A 17133-nucleotide genomic window follows, 5' to 3' on the forward strand; every position below is an offset into this window, starting at 1 on the left:
TAGACATGAGCAGTACCATGGACATAACAGAGTATACTGTTTCGCCCATGATACCCTCCATGCGTTGCCATTCCTGAGGACTCAGGTATTACTCCTCTATACCCTATAATGTCACTGCCATATCTATGTGCAAAGATGGATGCGAAAAGAGTAAAGAGTAAGTATAGATAAATAAAAGTTATTATAATTACTTCTTGTATAATATTTACTGTATTATTATTTCTTTATATTTTATACTACTATGAAGGCAAACAAACAGCAGCTCGTCTGATGGTAAACGGAGTTACCATAGCGTATGGACACCTGTAACACCAGCGTTGTCACGTGGGCATTGCGCACCCTTAAGACACCTTAATACGCTCTTTTTGAAGAACCCCAAGCTATAGTCTTTAGAGAAAGCCACTTCAAAAAGATTATTCCACAACCAGAGTGGTCGCGGGAGGAAGCTCCTCTGAAATCGCATTGTACGTGATTTTTTTGGTTATAAGGTGTGAGGTATTATTATACGTTTGAAATTATCCAAGTGTGATAAATAAATAAAACTTAATAAAGTTATTTCCGGGATCAGTTACAGGGTACAGAGGAATAACACCTGAGTCACCAGAAAACCGGGATCCAAAGTACTCATGTTGTATATTTTGTATGTTTAATTAATAAATAAACTGCCAACCTATGCTTATATTAAACTATATTAAAATTGATGCACTATTTAAACTGAAAGCCAACTACAATAAAGGACTCATTCAATACACCCGTAACAGGAGGCAATAATTTCCGGGATTGACCGGGCAACCCTAAAGAAATTGTCTAAATGATATTATGTCGAACCATACGCGGTCCTAGTTCATTTCGCCGTGTAACAATGCGAAGCGTTTGTTTGAATTTCGGTTTCGAGATAATGGATTGATTGAACAATAAATATTTCATTTCGCCGGCGCGACGGGGTACGGGGAGGGTTGCCAACTCACTGAAATTGGCTGAACGTCATGTTAACCTGTATTGATTGGATTACGTTAAAAATAAAGTTGCTGTTTGCATAGAATTTCGGAGTAGATTCGATTTCATTTAAAATTTAAAATGTAGAAAACTATATAGAAATTATTTATACTCTGTACACTGTGGTATGTTGTGGGTGACAGGTTACTAAACTAATTAAAAATATTATTAAATTTTAAGTTTAAGAGAAACTGGTTGATAATTAACGTGCTTTATATTGTAGTTCTCTTTTATCACATCTTCATCAACATAAAGGAAAACATAAAGACTCTCTTTTTTTATACAACTTAGAATGGCAAACAAGCTAACGGCCCACCTGATGGAAAGTGGTAACCGTCGCCTACAGACATGAGCAGTATCATGGACATAACAGAGTATACTGTTTCGCCCATGATAAACCCCATGCGTTGCCATTCCTGAGGATTCAAATGTTATTCCTCCGTACCCAGTAAATTCACGCCATATCCCACCCTCAAACCGAAACACAGCCACCGAATGACAGACTTGTAAAAACATAAGACAATAGAAAATCCGTAGAAAAATATAAAAGGCGTATTATGATGGCCAGATATACGCCACAAGGTCGAACTGTTATAAAGAATCAATAATGATTTGTGAAACATGCCATTAGATAAAGTAAAGCAAATAAGAAAATTCGAAAATTAATGTAATATTAATTAATTAATAATTATTAATTAATTTTAAATATTTTTAGTTATTTACATTCTTCGGTCATTAAATTATTTTAGTCGCCTCTTACGACACCCACGGGAAAGGAAGGGGTGGCCTTTTCTATACCGAGACCACACGGCCTTACGGTGACATTTATAAACATATAAATTTAATTTATAAACTGTTTTTAAAAATCTAAGAATTTCATTTATATTGATTTTAAATAAAATGTCGATTTTTATAGACTAAAATTTTCATTACTTTGTTAATATATATTTAAAAAAAAAAACTAACTGATTTTCCTGCCTTTGGTCAAACTATTATTATTCTTCTCTATCTAAAGATTGTCTGGAAGAGATCGCTCTTAACAATAAGGCCACCTACTGTTTTCTCAATGTAATCTTTTCTTAAATAACCAACACAAGATACAGCGAAACATTTCAATAAAATACACTAGTAAATTAAGGTTTTACATTTAGAAATAACCACAGCATGCTAATTAATAACCAATAAGTACATGTATCCATTTCTAACAGGTTTACTAACGTAATCTTTTGGAGGATTCAATAAAAGTTATCTATTTCTCTATCTACTTTTTGTACACGAATATATTGCGACATTCAATAATTCACTGGTCACTATATCTACTAATCATTAGTGTTGTTCAGATTACAACAACGATATAGCTTGATAAATACACCATAATAATGCCATAACATAAACTTATCGAATGGCGTGCAATATTGGCAATACTCTTAAACCTATGATATTAATATTCCCCATCTACTTGCAGCTTTTAATAACGTCATTTATAACCGTTTTCGGCCTACTTCAGATTATATTAAAGGCCGTCACGTGGTGATAAAATGATGGTTACTGTTTCTAATTTATTTTTCTAGTCTTATTGATATTTTAGTGTAAGAACGCACGTGAAATCATCATGGCTCAGTGATGTCTTACCCCAATTTATAATATAGACCTCTAACGACATGATTTTAATACTACATAATACAGCAATATGACTACATGTACAAGTACATAGATATTTTTATGTCCTATATCATCATTATCATTGTCAGTCCACTGCTGAACATAGGCCTTCTCCATAAGGAACGGTCCTGAGCCACCTGCAACCACTGAGTCTGTAGTACATTATACTAAAAAAAAATAATGTCTATACACGTGTGATATTATGATATGAGAGGTCTTAATAACCAATTAACTTAATGACCAATAGAAGAGGAAGACTTTGTACAAAAGTCGATTGCTTGGGTACCTCTGTCCCATTCGTGTTTCAATCGTAAAGCAGTTGTGTTTGCATAGCTGTGTTTCGGTTTGTAGGGTGGGATACGGCGCGAATTTACTGGGTACGGAGGAATAACACCTGAGTCCTCAGGAATGGCAACGCATGGGGTATCATGGGCGAAATATTATATTCTGTTATGTCCATGGTACTGCTCATGTGTATTGGCGACGGTTACCACTTTCCATCAGGTGGGCCGTCAGCTTGTTTGCTCAAACGATAATTTTTAGAAATTTTGCCTGTCTATCTATATATTTGTTCCAGCATCTCGCTAAATTCCACACCAAATTGCCGTTTTTATAGTTGTAATCCCTGAATGCCTAAATTAAAATGTGGTATATAATTTACTTCATTACTTTCTTCTGAAGCCATGTGTATGAAGTAGCGAGCAAGTAACTAGTGTCCTATATAAATACACAGGACTTCATGATTCATATTTCTGGCATCAAGTAGCTGTAAGCTTGCATGACTGTATTTCGATTTCAATGATAGAATATGACAGTGAAATTGCAGCATATGGAGATGTAACACATTAGTTCTATAAAGGTAGTAATTGTTAGTAATGAGTATCTAAAAATACCATTGCTAGCAATATACCTTACCAGATATCGACCTCCACGTAGTTCTCACTGGAAACCATCGCGGCAAATTCTTTTTAAATTCATCATAATGAGTTAACTGGTTTATTTTTACTTTTTATTTTGTATATTCAGCCCTAGATGACATAGAGCATCGAACCTCAAAAACAGGTCTACTTTTTGTCAGCTAATTGTCAAGTTAGCTGACTCGTTTTTTTATTATTGCTCTATATACTTAAGCACACAATGTACCTTGACATATGTATATTTAATTATTTAATAAATAAAATTAGTTATTACGTATTAAGAAAATGCACAAATTATAAGACAAAATAAATATAGGAATTATAAAGGAATTACTCATAACTATTTATCACGCAAAATTGTATAAAAAAGTTGACCCGTTTTTCTCGAAACATTTGTATAGAGACACTTTATCTATATAATCTAAACTCCAGCATATACAAAAATATTTTATTTCTTTCTTAAAATTATCATATATATATAAATGGATTTAGTACACATACCTAATAGAGGATGGCCTTTCAGTTGGCCTTACAAGGGTAAGCATTTGAAAAAATAGCATATTACTTTTTAAAAGACCGGCAGCACACCTGCAATTCCTCCGGTGTTGCGGGCGCTTATGGGCGGCGGTAGTCACTTACCATCAGAAAAGCCACTAGCTTATTTGTCCCCTATATAATAATAAAAAAAGTCGAAATAGAATGTACGATGTTATAGACAAATATCTATATTTCAGAGGTGGCTGAACAAGGGCCAGGGTTGGCGTTTGTCGTATACCCGGAGGCAGTTTTGCAGATGCCTGTGGCGAGGCTATGGTCTATTCTCTTCTTCTTTATGCTGTACGTCTTGGGTATTGGTAGCCAGTTTGCTGGCATTGAAGCTATCAACACAGCTATTGTGGATCAGTGGCCACATTTCAGAAAAAACTACTGGATGGTAATTATAAGTCCTAATTCTAATTAAAATTTCACTAGAGGTAGACTTTGTACAAAAGTTGATTGCTTGGGTACCTCTGTCCCATTCGTATTTCAACCGTAAATCTGTTGTGTTTGCATAGCTGTGTTTCGGTTTGAAGGGTGGGATATGGCGTGAATTTACTGGGTACAGACGACATAACACCTGAGTCCTCAGGAATGGCAACACATGGGGGGTATCATGGGCGAAACAGTATACTCTGTTATGTCCATGGTACTGTTCATGTCTATAGGCGACGGTTACCACTTTCCATCAGGTGGACCGTCAGCTTGTTTGCCATTCTAAGTTGTATAAAAAAAATTCTCACTATAATATTATAAATACATATTAAAGTGAGTTAGTTTGTTTATTACTTTGTTACTTTATAGCGCCCTAATGGCTTAACCAGTCACTATGAATTTGGTATACATGTACATGAAATGGAGAAGGCTATAGGTTACTTTTTATCTGGGTCAGTAAACATATCCTGGTCTTGCGGATGAAGTCAAGGGTGTAAGCTGGTAATAAATATCTTCGAGCATATTATAGAGCAACTTCTAGTCCCAATTACTGTGTGGTCCCGGTATAGAATATGCCAGCCCTTTCTTTCCCGTGGGTGTCGTAAGAGGTGACTAAGGGAGGGCAAGGGATGGGCTGTAGTGTCCCTCTTAAAACATCTCCTAACTGCGATTGCCAATCTGCCTGACAAACGTGGCGACTACTGACAAAAATAACCCAAAACGGAGGCTTCTATTCAGCAGTGGACGTTATTCTTTATTCTTTATTGTACACAAAAGGTTATTGAAATGTAAAAACAAACATAATAGTGCACAAAGACGAGCTTATCAGCAATAGAGATTTCTTCCAGCAAACTCAATATGAAAAAACTGACAGTTTATTAGTAGTTACAGTCATAATTGTGTACTAATCGACTTTAATGTTATAGTTAAAAATAAATAAATAAAATGTATTTACAATTGAAAAGACCAATACATATAAATGATAGATATATATTATATATAATACACAAGTGTAATAAGTACGTACATCAGCATTTTTTTTATGGGTGAAAATGACATGGTAACTCCGCCTGCGCTAACGGGATATGCTGGCGGAGCACCAGAGAAGGGTGATACAGGAAAATGAAAACAGGCCAGTTAGCCCATCATGATGAATTCATCAAGAATTAACCATGATAGTTTCCAAGGGGAACCGCGAGAAGGTTGACCTGGTTGGGTATATTGCTAGCAATGGGATTCTCAGTCTCCATTACTAACAATCCCTTTCCCCCCAAATCGTACATCAGCATTGTGAGAGGTAATAATTCTTCAGACGTGATTTGAAAATCCCAATGCTTGGGCTATTTACGTTAAAGGCCGATATGATGGTGATCTAGTTCCAAATCAAACAGATCTAATATTATGGGTACTAGATAACTAATAGAAATACTTAAATAGTTTTTATCGTACATACGAGTAAAAGTCACTTATAATGGCTTTGCTAAACTTAATAGTTTAAATTAATATTTAACATTGGAATTTTATAGATAATTTTAGGAAATTGTACCTCAAAATCATTCTCAGGGATAGTTAAATAAATAAATTTGTCAATATATTTATATGTGTATATATATGTAGTACATATTATTTGTTATAATAAATAGTTTAATAAATAATAGGTATTTTACTATTTATGTGCATTATAGTTCTCCGTATTTTATGCACGTAAAAATTATTAATTCACTCTTACACCACCCACCCACTTCTATTTGTTCCTGTTTAACTAAAAAATTGGTCAGTAAGAGATTGCTCTAGCAATAAGACCGCCTTTTGTGCCTTTATGTATATATTTTTAATCTGTACTTTATACTACTGTATTTTACCTGAATTGTTATTGTTTATTTTTATGTTTACAATAAAGTGTTAAAATAAATAAATAAATTTTATATGTATGACCGCAGGTGACCGCTGCCACGTGTTTTACATGTTTCATCCTCGGGTTGCCGATGTGTTTTAGCGGTGGCGTTTACTTATTTACGCTTCTAGACTGGAACACGGCCTCGTGGGCCATCCTTTTAATTGGTATAGCTGAGGTGAGATCATTTATTGTATCATCATCTTCATGCTCTTATCCAAATTATTTGGTGTTAATGTAATGGTCACATAGCTCGAAGAACCGACAACCGTTGGGAAAGAAAGATTCTAGATTGACGACTGTGTACGAGCAAACGCAGTGTAGGACGACCCCCACTAAATGGAGTGGCGACCTGAAATGCATTGCAGGAAGTGAATGGATGCAAGTGGCTCAGGACCGTTCTTTATGGCAATCTATGGGGCAGGCTTATGTCCAGCAGTGGACGGATAATGGCTGAAATGATGATGAAAGTAATGTAATTTTATTCATATTTTATCCAAGGTTTTGCCTTTTAGTTTAATGAAATGCCTCCTCTCTGACGTCAACCCTCCTTGGATTTTTTTTGTTTATGTACATTTCCTTAAATTTTTTTTTGTACTTTTTTATCTCTGAATAGTTCCGTTCGGTCCCGTTATGGGCCACTCCTTCCTTTTCCGTGGGTATCATAAAAGACGACTGAGGGAACTTAATGGTCGATGGATGGGCTGCAACGTCCCTCCTAAAACAGCAACAAAGCCTAACAACAGCTGCCAACCGGCCTGCCAAGCGTGGCAACTACTGGCAAAACTCCCTTATAGGGAAGGCCTATGTTCAAAAAAGGAATACACTAGTGTAAAAGAAAAAAAAGAAACGCTACGAAAGTAATCTAAGAAATTAAACGCTAGGCATGTCAAATTGTATTACTCCGAGTATGCCTGTTTGGCCTGAAGTAAACAAATAAATAAACAGCCTTGTTATCGTAGTAAGACTTGACTAATATCATTGCTAACAATAATAAAATTAAGCTCTAATAACATCACAAGTAATACAATGTAATTACACAATTTCTACTAATACAAGATATGGAAAGAACACTAATTAACACTTGTTCATTTACTAACATCGATTTATATTCTTCTAAGTGTTATCCTGTTTTTTTATGAATGATAATGGAATGATAACCCCGCTAGAAGTATCGATATTCCAGAGGGAGACTTTGTACAAAAGTCGATTGCTTGGGTACCTTTGTCTTATTCGTGTTTCAACCGTGAAGCAGTTGTGTTTGCATAGCTATGTTTCGGTTTGAAGGGTGGGATATGGCGTGAATTTACTGGGTACGGAGGAATAACACCTGAGTCCTCAGGAATGGCAACGCACGGGGGGTATCATGGGCGAAACAGTATACTCTGTTATGTCCATGGTACTGCTCATGTCTATAGGCGACGGTTTCCACTTTCCATCAGGTGGGCCGTCAGCTTGTTTGCCATTATAAGTTGTATAAAAAAAAATACGCTAACGGGACACCAGAGAGAGAGAGATGTGATAAGCGAGGGTGGAGCAGGTCAGTTGGCCGATCGTGATAAATCAACAACAGAAATTAACCACGGTGGTTTCCAGGGAGAACTACGTGGAGATTAACCTGATGGGGTATATTGCTATAAATGGGAGTTTTAGATCCTCCTTACTTACAATTGATTTCCCCCTCCTGCTAAGGTATATATATATATATATATATATATATACCTTAGTAGAATGAGTACTAGTACCTTAGTAGAAGAACATTGTTTAAAGCTTTTCCCACTTTTCTATTTCCAGAGAAATAAAACCTCTGGTTTTTGAAGGAAGAGGGGGAGGACATTGATAGTAATGCGAACTACCTGTCCTATTGCTAGCAATCACTTCCACGACGTTCCCCCGGAAACTTCTAATACTGAATTCTAGGAATGTTCATCACGATAGGCTAACTGGCCTGCCTGAAAAGGCAAAAGAAAGAAATTTCTCATCTATTATCCACCATTGGTAGCCCGCCAGCGTACACCGTTAGCGTAGACGGGGTTACCATTCCATTATCATCCATTATAAAAAAAACTTTTATAATGTAGTAACTTTGTGCACGACAAATCTACCACATTATGATTTTTTTTCATCATGAATTTTTCATCATGCATATTTTATATTAGACATTTTTTTTTGTCCAGTGTATCGCAGTATCTTGGAGTTACGGCATCAACAAAGCTCTAAACGATCTAGCAGATATGAAGATGAAATTGAACAAATTCCAGACGATTTACTGGAAAATTGTTTGGACGGTTATCACCCCAGTCACCAGTCTGGTCAGTTTCCATTTTTTTGTTTTTTCGCACAGCGACATCTAGTGTCAAATTAAGCAATCCATGTACTATGAATACTAGAAAACTGAAATAAATATTTAATTTGTTTTTTTCTAGCAACTTATTATACGGTTATTTGGAAGAGAGCGCTTTAGCGATTAAACCACCTTTATATATTATATATTATTATTTTGTATTATAATATAATAATAAATTAATAAAAATACATAAATATAGCCAAAACTGAGACAAAAAATTATTCATGACTACAATAATGCTGGAACCGAAGCGGTATCGAACCTTAGAAGAGATTTTGCGTCACTCTGTATGTTCTACCGCTTGTACAACGGATTGTCCTAAGGGGAATTGTTCAATATGATGCCCACGTCCACTTTCTACTATCGTACAGCCTGTCATCGACAGGGAGTTCACCCTCATACTCTACAGTCTAAATGGTCGCATACAAGGTTTCAGAGATGTTTTCTCGCATGAACACTCAGGTAATAGAATGAGCTCCTTGTTGAAGTTTTCTCAAGAGACTACAGCATGGGGTTCTTCAAAGAGGGAGGGAGGGGGAGGGGAGGTACGGAGATTTCTTTAGGATCGGAAACGCGCACGTCGTGCCTCTGGTATTGGCTACGATAACCGGTTACTATCAGGTGGACCGTATGCTTTTTGCCCACCTCAATGGTATGAAAAAACCGAACTGCAACAATTAAAAAGTGAAGCAATGTTTTAAGCCACTACACCGTCAAGACCTTTAACATTAATGACTAGTCATAACTATCCGTTTGAAATTAAATTATATTTCCAGAAAGTAATATGACTACGTACTACTATAATTTAGTTCAGCATAATTTAATTATCCAATTAACAATAATACTATAGTAAAAAGCAAATAGATAGATACATTATTCATTTGCAATAGATACAACACACAAATGACAACATACATAGATAGTTATACACAAAAAAAAATAAGATAAAAGAATACATATACAAAAAGAGGAGATTACTTAAAAGACGAGACACAATTTAGTAGATATAGATATCAATCAATCAATGAATAAAAAATCTTTATTCATGAACATCTGTTACAGACTTATATGATACGTCATTTTACAATTATAATAATTACAATATAAAATAATATTGATATAAAAAAATTATAATAATTACAATTACAATGCACTTCACATGAATACTGTATTCAAGTCCAAGGATTTTTATCTTTAAATAGATAGATACATACTCTTTGTTTCCTCCAAAAGATTACAATAGTAAACTTATAAATATAAATATAATAATTATATTTATATTTATAAAATAATTATAAAATAATAAATAATAATAATAATAAAATAATTATAAATATAAATAATTACAAGAAATAATCACAATGAGAAAACAATGGGCGACCTTATCGCTAAGAGCGATATCTTCCAGTCATTTATTTTATAATATGCTTTATATTGCTATATATATTATTGTTTCCTCTAAATTATTGCATTAGTAAACTTCTTCTTAAAACAAACAATTACAATATTACACTATTATTAAAGTAGTCTTTATTATGTATTATTCGAAATATTCTAAGAAGATTTGGAATATTATTACATAATTTATGTACAATAAAGTATAAATAAATAAAAAATAAATAAATAAATACTATTTACCAAAATGAATCTTATTATTCTGAATAATTTTAACTGCTCATACATTAAATATAAGAAACGCTACATTTTGGGATAAATATTCAAAGGGATTTGTTTATATTAATTATGAATCTAAAACCACTTAGTATTGTGTTATTCCACAAATTCATTTTAATTGAAATCTGATCGGGGTCCCCTTCAGGGATAATGATCTAATGGCTATACGAAACACCGTTACGATCAAAATAAAATAAATTTGCAAAGTAGCTATAAATTTTAATTGAAAATTCCATCAAATTAACTCCAACAAGTAGATACCGGTATCAAATACTATTAATTACAATTCATATTTATATATATATATATATATATATATATATATATATATATATATATATATATTTATATTATTTTATATATATATATATATTTTTAATTTAATTTAATTTAATTTTTATGTCAATACATAAACAATAATTCTAATACATTGACTAATTCATAATAATGATTCACTTTTTTTTATAGCTTACCACCCAACATGTTCCTAATATATTTATATAATTACTAACTATATCCCAAGGTTTTTTCCACGAATAAATCAGTACATAAAGTATTCTATGTGTTAAGCTATAGAATATAACCTACTTATGTACAAAATTTCACCTTCGCGGTATAAAAAAACAGTTTTTATACTACATAGTATAAAATAAAGTCGCTGTCGCTGTCTGTCCGTACCTATGTACGGTTTTTTTAATAGATAGTGATTTAAGAGGAAGGTTTATATGTATAATATCGTAGAGAAACACTGATAATTTTAGAGATTTCTAATGTGATGAGATGTAGTGTGCACCCGTGCGAAGCCGGGCCAGCTCGCTAGTATATATGTATATATATATGTATCAATTGTTCGTGTAAGACCAAAAGTGAACCCCGAAAGCTTACGCTACAAATTTAATAACTTTTTTTTAATAAATCCCCACATTAGCATCCAGAGATAATATCAAACCCTTCTCGTTATGGCTCATGGCTCGCAGTAAAATTAGTTACGTACGCTAACTCAATAACAAGGGATTAATTAAAATTAGCACAATGAAACCGGGCGGTTAAGGAACTCACGTTAACAAAACAAAATGAAATTCAATCAAAATTATAATAAAATACCGAGTGTCTTAACCAGAAACACTTTGTTTTCTGTCTATTTTGAAAATGAGTAATTCGCAGCTTGGGCGCCGAATGGATAACACTAGGCCCCGAGTTATAAATTTGTCTGAAGATACCTTGTTTAGAAGTAAAACACGTGTCGCAAAACGTGCGTGAACGTATTAGCGGTTGGAAATAAATAGGTAATATTCAAGGTTGTAGAATTTTTGATTATAATAATAGTAGTCAATTTTTAAAGATTGGCAGTCGCACGCATACCTACTAATGGTAGCGGAATTAAACAAAATAATTCTGCAAAATAATACTCAGTTCAGTAAAATATTTACAAACGAGTATATACTACCAACAAATGCATTCCCAATGAGGTTTGACGTCAGGCAGATAACCGGTCGTAAAACTAAAAATCAAAACAATAGATAAAATAATAATTTAACCTCTGGTAATAATAATAGTAGGCAATTTTCGAGTGTTGGCAGTCGCATACATACTAATGGTAGCGGAATTAAACAAAATAATCAAATAACCAGTAATATAGTCACCTAGTTCGGTAAAATATCTGTTTTGTAATGTCAGCTGTCAATTGTTCTATACTTATATACGCTTTATGCACTTCCTCATAAAATGCTATAATAATTGTTCCCGTTTCTCCTACATGCAATTACCCTAAATACATTTGAGTATAAACGGCTTCACCCGTGGGAATTAGAATATAAAGTATCCTATGTGCTAAGTTAAGATATAACCTAACTATTTATCGTATGCCAAATTTCATTCGAACTCGTTTAGTCGTTTTTGCGTGAGAGAGGAACAAATATCTATTCACATATCTATCCATCCATCGCTACAAACTTTCGCAATTTAATAAAAACGCCGTTCTAAACTGAATACAATACAGGATGTTTTAAGTATTAATATCTTCCGCCGCTCGGAGTTTTTTTTTTATGTTTTATTTTTATACAACTTAGAATGGCAAACAAGCTGACGGCCTACCTGATGGAACGTGGTAACCGTCGCCTATAGACATGAGCTGTACCATGGACATAACAGAGTATACTATTTGGCCCATGATACTCCCCATGCGTTGCCATTCCTGAGGACTCAGGTGTTATTCATCTGTACCCTGTAAATTCACGCCATATCCCACCCTTCAAACCAGAACACAGCTATGGCCAGCCACAACCACAACTGCTTCACGGTTGAAACACGAATGGGACAGAGGTACCCAAGCAATCGACTTTTGTACAAAGTCACAAAGTATGGAAGAGTTTTACCAGATCCCTCTGGTGAAACTCTTCCATATTTCATCTATTCATTTCAATGCATTCGATATTTCTATTAGAAAATAAACATTTCAAATATATATTTATTTTATTTTAAAAATTTACGTATTTAAATAAAATTTAGTGAAAGCTATTCAAATTAATATTTTATCATAGAGTAGAAATATTTTTCTGTACGATATTTCATAAAATGAAATGTTTTTCTGCTTAATACTCGTATTTATGACCAAACTTGGTATGCATTATCTGCTCATCTACATTTAGTACAGCTATTTTAATTAAATAAACACTATTGAATATGTTAGAATTTATATTTACTAAAGACGTCTACTTGCCGTGTGGTCCTAGCACAGAATAAGCCAACCCTTCCTATCCCGTGGGTGTCGTAAAAGCCGACTAAGGGAGGGCGAGGGATGGGCAGCAGCGTCTCTCTTAAAACATCTGTAAAGCCTGACTGCGGTTGCCAATCCGCCTGCCAAGCGTGGCAACTACTGGCAAAACCCTCCAAAGGGAAAGCTTATGTTCAGAAGTGGTCAGTTAAAGGCTGATATTATGATGATGATGATGATGATGATGAAATATGTCTACTATACTATTGATAGGAATATTTATATATTTGTTTATTTTACACTTTATTGCACTATTTATAAAAATAATACAGTAAATTTTAATGGCAAGATAGGCTGTTTTATCGCTAAGCAATCTCTTCCAGGCAGCCATAATATTTTTTCTAAATACAAACATATATTAAAAACACCTAGTACAATAAAAAAGTCATATTTTTACATATAAGTGTGTGAACTATGCGTATATTAAACCTGTGACCATCGGAAGGTGAAGTGATTCGTGAGTTCGCTATCATTACTTCACCAAAATCAACAATTTACAAAGCTAATTAGTTGCAATATATATTTAATAATAAAATTGTTTTGTTATTAATTTTATTCATTATTTTGTTAGGCCATCCTGATATTCATCTTTGTGGACTGGACGGCGCCGTCATACGAAGACTACGTTTTTCCTCTATTTGCTGACCTCCTTGGCTGGGCAATCGGCCTATCAACTCTAGTTCTGTTTCCAGTGGGCGTTTGCTGGGCTCTGTACCATGGATATGTAAGTATTTAATATTATTATTTGTATGTATATATGTATAAATTTTAATACATATATATTTGTATTAAAACGTTTTTGAGTATTTATGCAGTTCGCAAAAGTTGCTGCTAGAAAACACTATCAGCGTTAAGTCCACTTTTGTATTACTTTTTTACATTAATTATTAAAATGTAAGCCTTAAATAAAATATAATATATGTAAGTATAAGTAATTATTAAATTTTCAAGATTGATATCTAAAATAACATTTTAATGAAGAATAAATTTTTAATCTAAAAATAAATGAAAAATATAGATAGAATATCTAAAATTATAGTCGTATGTACATATATACTAACTAATTAATATCCACGGATTTGCTCGCGTGAATCAATTTATAAATATTCTATATGTTAAATTACCTTATTCTACGGTATGTTAGAAATAACAACTAAATTTTATTGAAATCTATTCAGCTTTTTAAGGATGATTGAATAACAAATATACAAATAACTTTGCATTCTTTCCCACTAATGTTCTATTTTAAATCATATTATTTTCCAGCACGGCAAGGACCTCTTCAAGCCAACATCAGCATGGCGGCCAGCCGTCAGGACGCTGGACGTCCCAAGATCTGATTCTATCATGACCGTGGACTCGATACAAACGGAAGGACCCTACGACAATATCGGACATATCATGTGATGACTAGATAATAAGTTAATAAAATTAGGTATTAATTATAAAATTAGAATAAACGCTTTAATGTTAGTAGCAAGAGTCTAAGTTATTAACGGAAAAGTATTATAAAACTACAGAATTTTTTGTACAGTTTTGAAAGTCTATAATGTACCACATCATTCATCGTCATCATATCAGCCATTAACTATTCCACTGTTGAACATAGGCCTCCTCCTTGGGGATTTATCCAGTAGTTGTTACACTTGTTAGGTGAGTTGGCAAACGCAGTTGAGCTTTAGTTATGCTTTAAGAGAGACGCGTCCCTCAGTCGCCTCTTACGACACCCACGTGAAAGGAAAAGGTGGCCTATTATATGCCAGAAACATACGGGAATGATTATAAAGTACCATATGGCATACTAATATATGTAAGTAAATAGTGTTATTCGGGAACATCGCAACAGTTAGCAGAAACAATAAATACTGTAATGTTGATAACTAGCATCTTAATTACTATAAAATCCAAAATAAAATAAAAATAATGAAAAGGTCGTAAATGCTACAAACTGGTAAAAAATAAAGTACCATGGATAACACAGTGTAGTATGTTATATTTAAAATAAGTTTACTGTTGTAATCTTTTGGAGGAAATAATAAAGAGTATCTATCTGTTATGTCTATAGGCGACTATTACCACTTTCCATCAGGTGGGCCGTCAGCTTGTTTATAATTCCAAGTTACTTAAAAAAAATTATTGGTTAATATTTAATCGTTTCTCCGAAAAATATAAAAAAAAATATTTATACTAACTATTAGTAAATAATCCAGAATATTTTAAAGCTAAAATCTAAACAATTAATAGATAATTATTTCAAATAATAATAATAATAAGTGCCATATAACCCTGATAATGCCTGACCCTCAAGCTAGAAGACACTGCTATGAAAATCAGGCAATAAACATTTGGAGGTACAATCCCTAACACCCAGACATGAGCCAATACAGAAAAGCTCGTTTCATAAATTACCCTAATTGAGGAGTAGAAAATTTGGATAAATTTTACCGTGAAAAACATTACTATTGGTGAAAAAACTAGCTCAATTTTGGCTAAGCAAAAAATATTAAGTACTATTACTTACTATTACAGCAATATTGGTCTAGTAATCCTATTATTATAATAAATACAAAAGTTGGTAACGAAAAATTTATAAGTGGATGGAAGTTACTCTTAGATGCCAAAACTACTGAATAGATTTGAATAAAATTTGATATACGGATAGATTATATTCTAATTTAACATACAGAATATTTTGTATACTGATTCACGCGAGTAAAGCCGCGGGATACAGTTGGTTACATTATGATTATTTAGTACAAGTATTTACTAGTTACTTTGTTCGCATCGAATTAGTCTTCCCTCAACCAATAGACTGTGACCACTCATAACGAGAAGAAAGTAAAACTGTTTAATTATTGTTATTTTTTTTTATTTCATAAAGTTATTTAATCATTATCACCATCAACTAATCATTCTTCGCTTTACTATTTATACTTAACTTACAATATTTTGTACAGATTTAGCCATTTCAGTAAAACAATCAAACAATATTACAAAAATCACTGTAAATATGTATATACGAAGCGAATAGTATGATTTTTATAAAAGATTAATGGTTAATTAATTTATTAATGGGCTATATTAATGTATTTTTTTATTATTTTTTTATTCAACGAACTTAGTAAGTTTATGAATTTTTTGTTAATTAATATATATTATATATATATAATTGTATAAAATTCGTTAAGTTTTAAAAATAAGATATGTAACTGTTATTAATTAACTTTTTAGTATTTTACAAAGTACAGTATCCATCAATTAGAAGATAAGAAATATATTTTGATCTGTGAAATATTTCATTTAATAATAAGTTAATAATATATAAGTATTAAGATAGACCTCGCTGTGGTATTGTGTTCTAATTATGTATTATTAAAATTAAGAATTAGTAAATAATATAACAAAATAAAGGATTACTAATTTCTTACATAAAATTTTATTTCAATACTTAAACATTTAAATACATCTGTGCACATATTTCACAATAACAAGAAATATGACCCACCTCGCTGAAAAGATAGAAAAATCTCTTTCTTTCTTCTTTTATCTATCTCTTTTTCTACATAAGAGCTGTGGAGAGTTAAAAGACCCATTTTACATAAATTATAATTGAATTTGCTTTGCATAACCCGCCAAATTTAAATTAACAGAGTAGTAGATTTACATCGATGAGTTAAAAAAAAAAAATATATATAATGATTCATGTAAAATGTGTTTAAGCCCCCTGAAGACTTTATACGAAGTTTTATATAGGGGTTTTCTTTCACTTGTATACTATATACCTAATTCTTCTACTGTGAGTATTAAAACAAAATCTACGAAAACACATTTTTTGATACAACACAATATTACAAAATAAAAGAAATATCTCGTACCTGAACTTGTATGAAATCTAAAT

General features: G+C 32.7%; 1 protein-coding gene across 1 annotated transcript in view; it reads left to right on the top strand.

The window, feature by feature from the left end:
• LOC113515666 (sodium- and chloride-dependent glycine transporter 1-like) overlaps positions 1 to 16258 on the top strand; it is a 38776-nt gene extending 22518 nt beyond the window's left edge. Inside the window, exons 8-12 of the mRNA XM_052897567.1 lie at positions 4310 to 4509; positions 6488 to 6619; positions 8619 to 8753; positions 13807 to 13959; positions 14502 to 16258. Coding sequence (XP_052753527.1) covers positions 4310 to 4509; positions 6488 to 6619; positions 8619 to 8753; positions 13807 to 13959; positions 14502 to 14642 — 761 coding nt within the window. The 3' untranslated portion in view covers positions 14643 to 16258. The remainder of the gene's footprint in view (positions 1 to 4309; positions 4510 to 6487; positions 6620 to 8618; positions 8754 to 13806; positions 13960 to 14501) is intronic.
• Positions 16259 to 17133: the final 875 nt, after the last annotated feature.

Source organism: Galleria mellonella, unplaced genomic scaffold (assembly GCF_026898425.1).
Source record: "Galleria mellonella isolate WM207_F2 unplaced genomic scaffold, CSIRO_AGI_GalMel_v1 utg37, whole genome shotgun sequence".
Taxonomy (NCBI): Eukaryota; Metazoa; Arthropoda; class Insecta; order Lepidoptera; family Pyralidae; genus Galleria; species Galleria mellonella.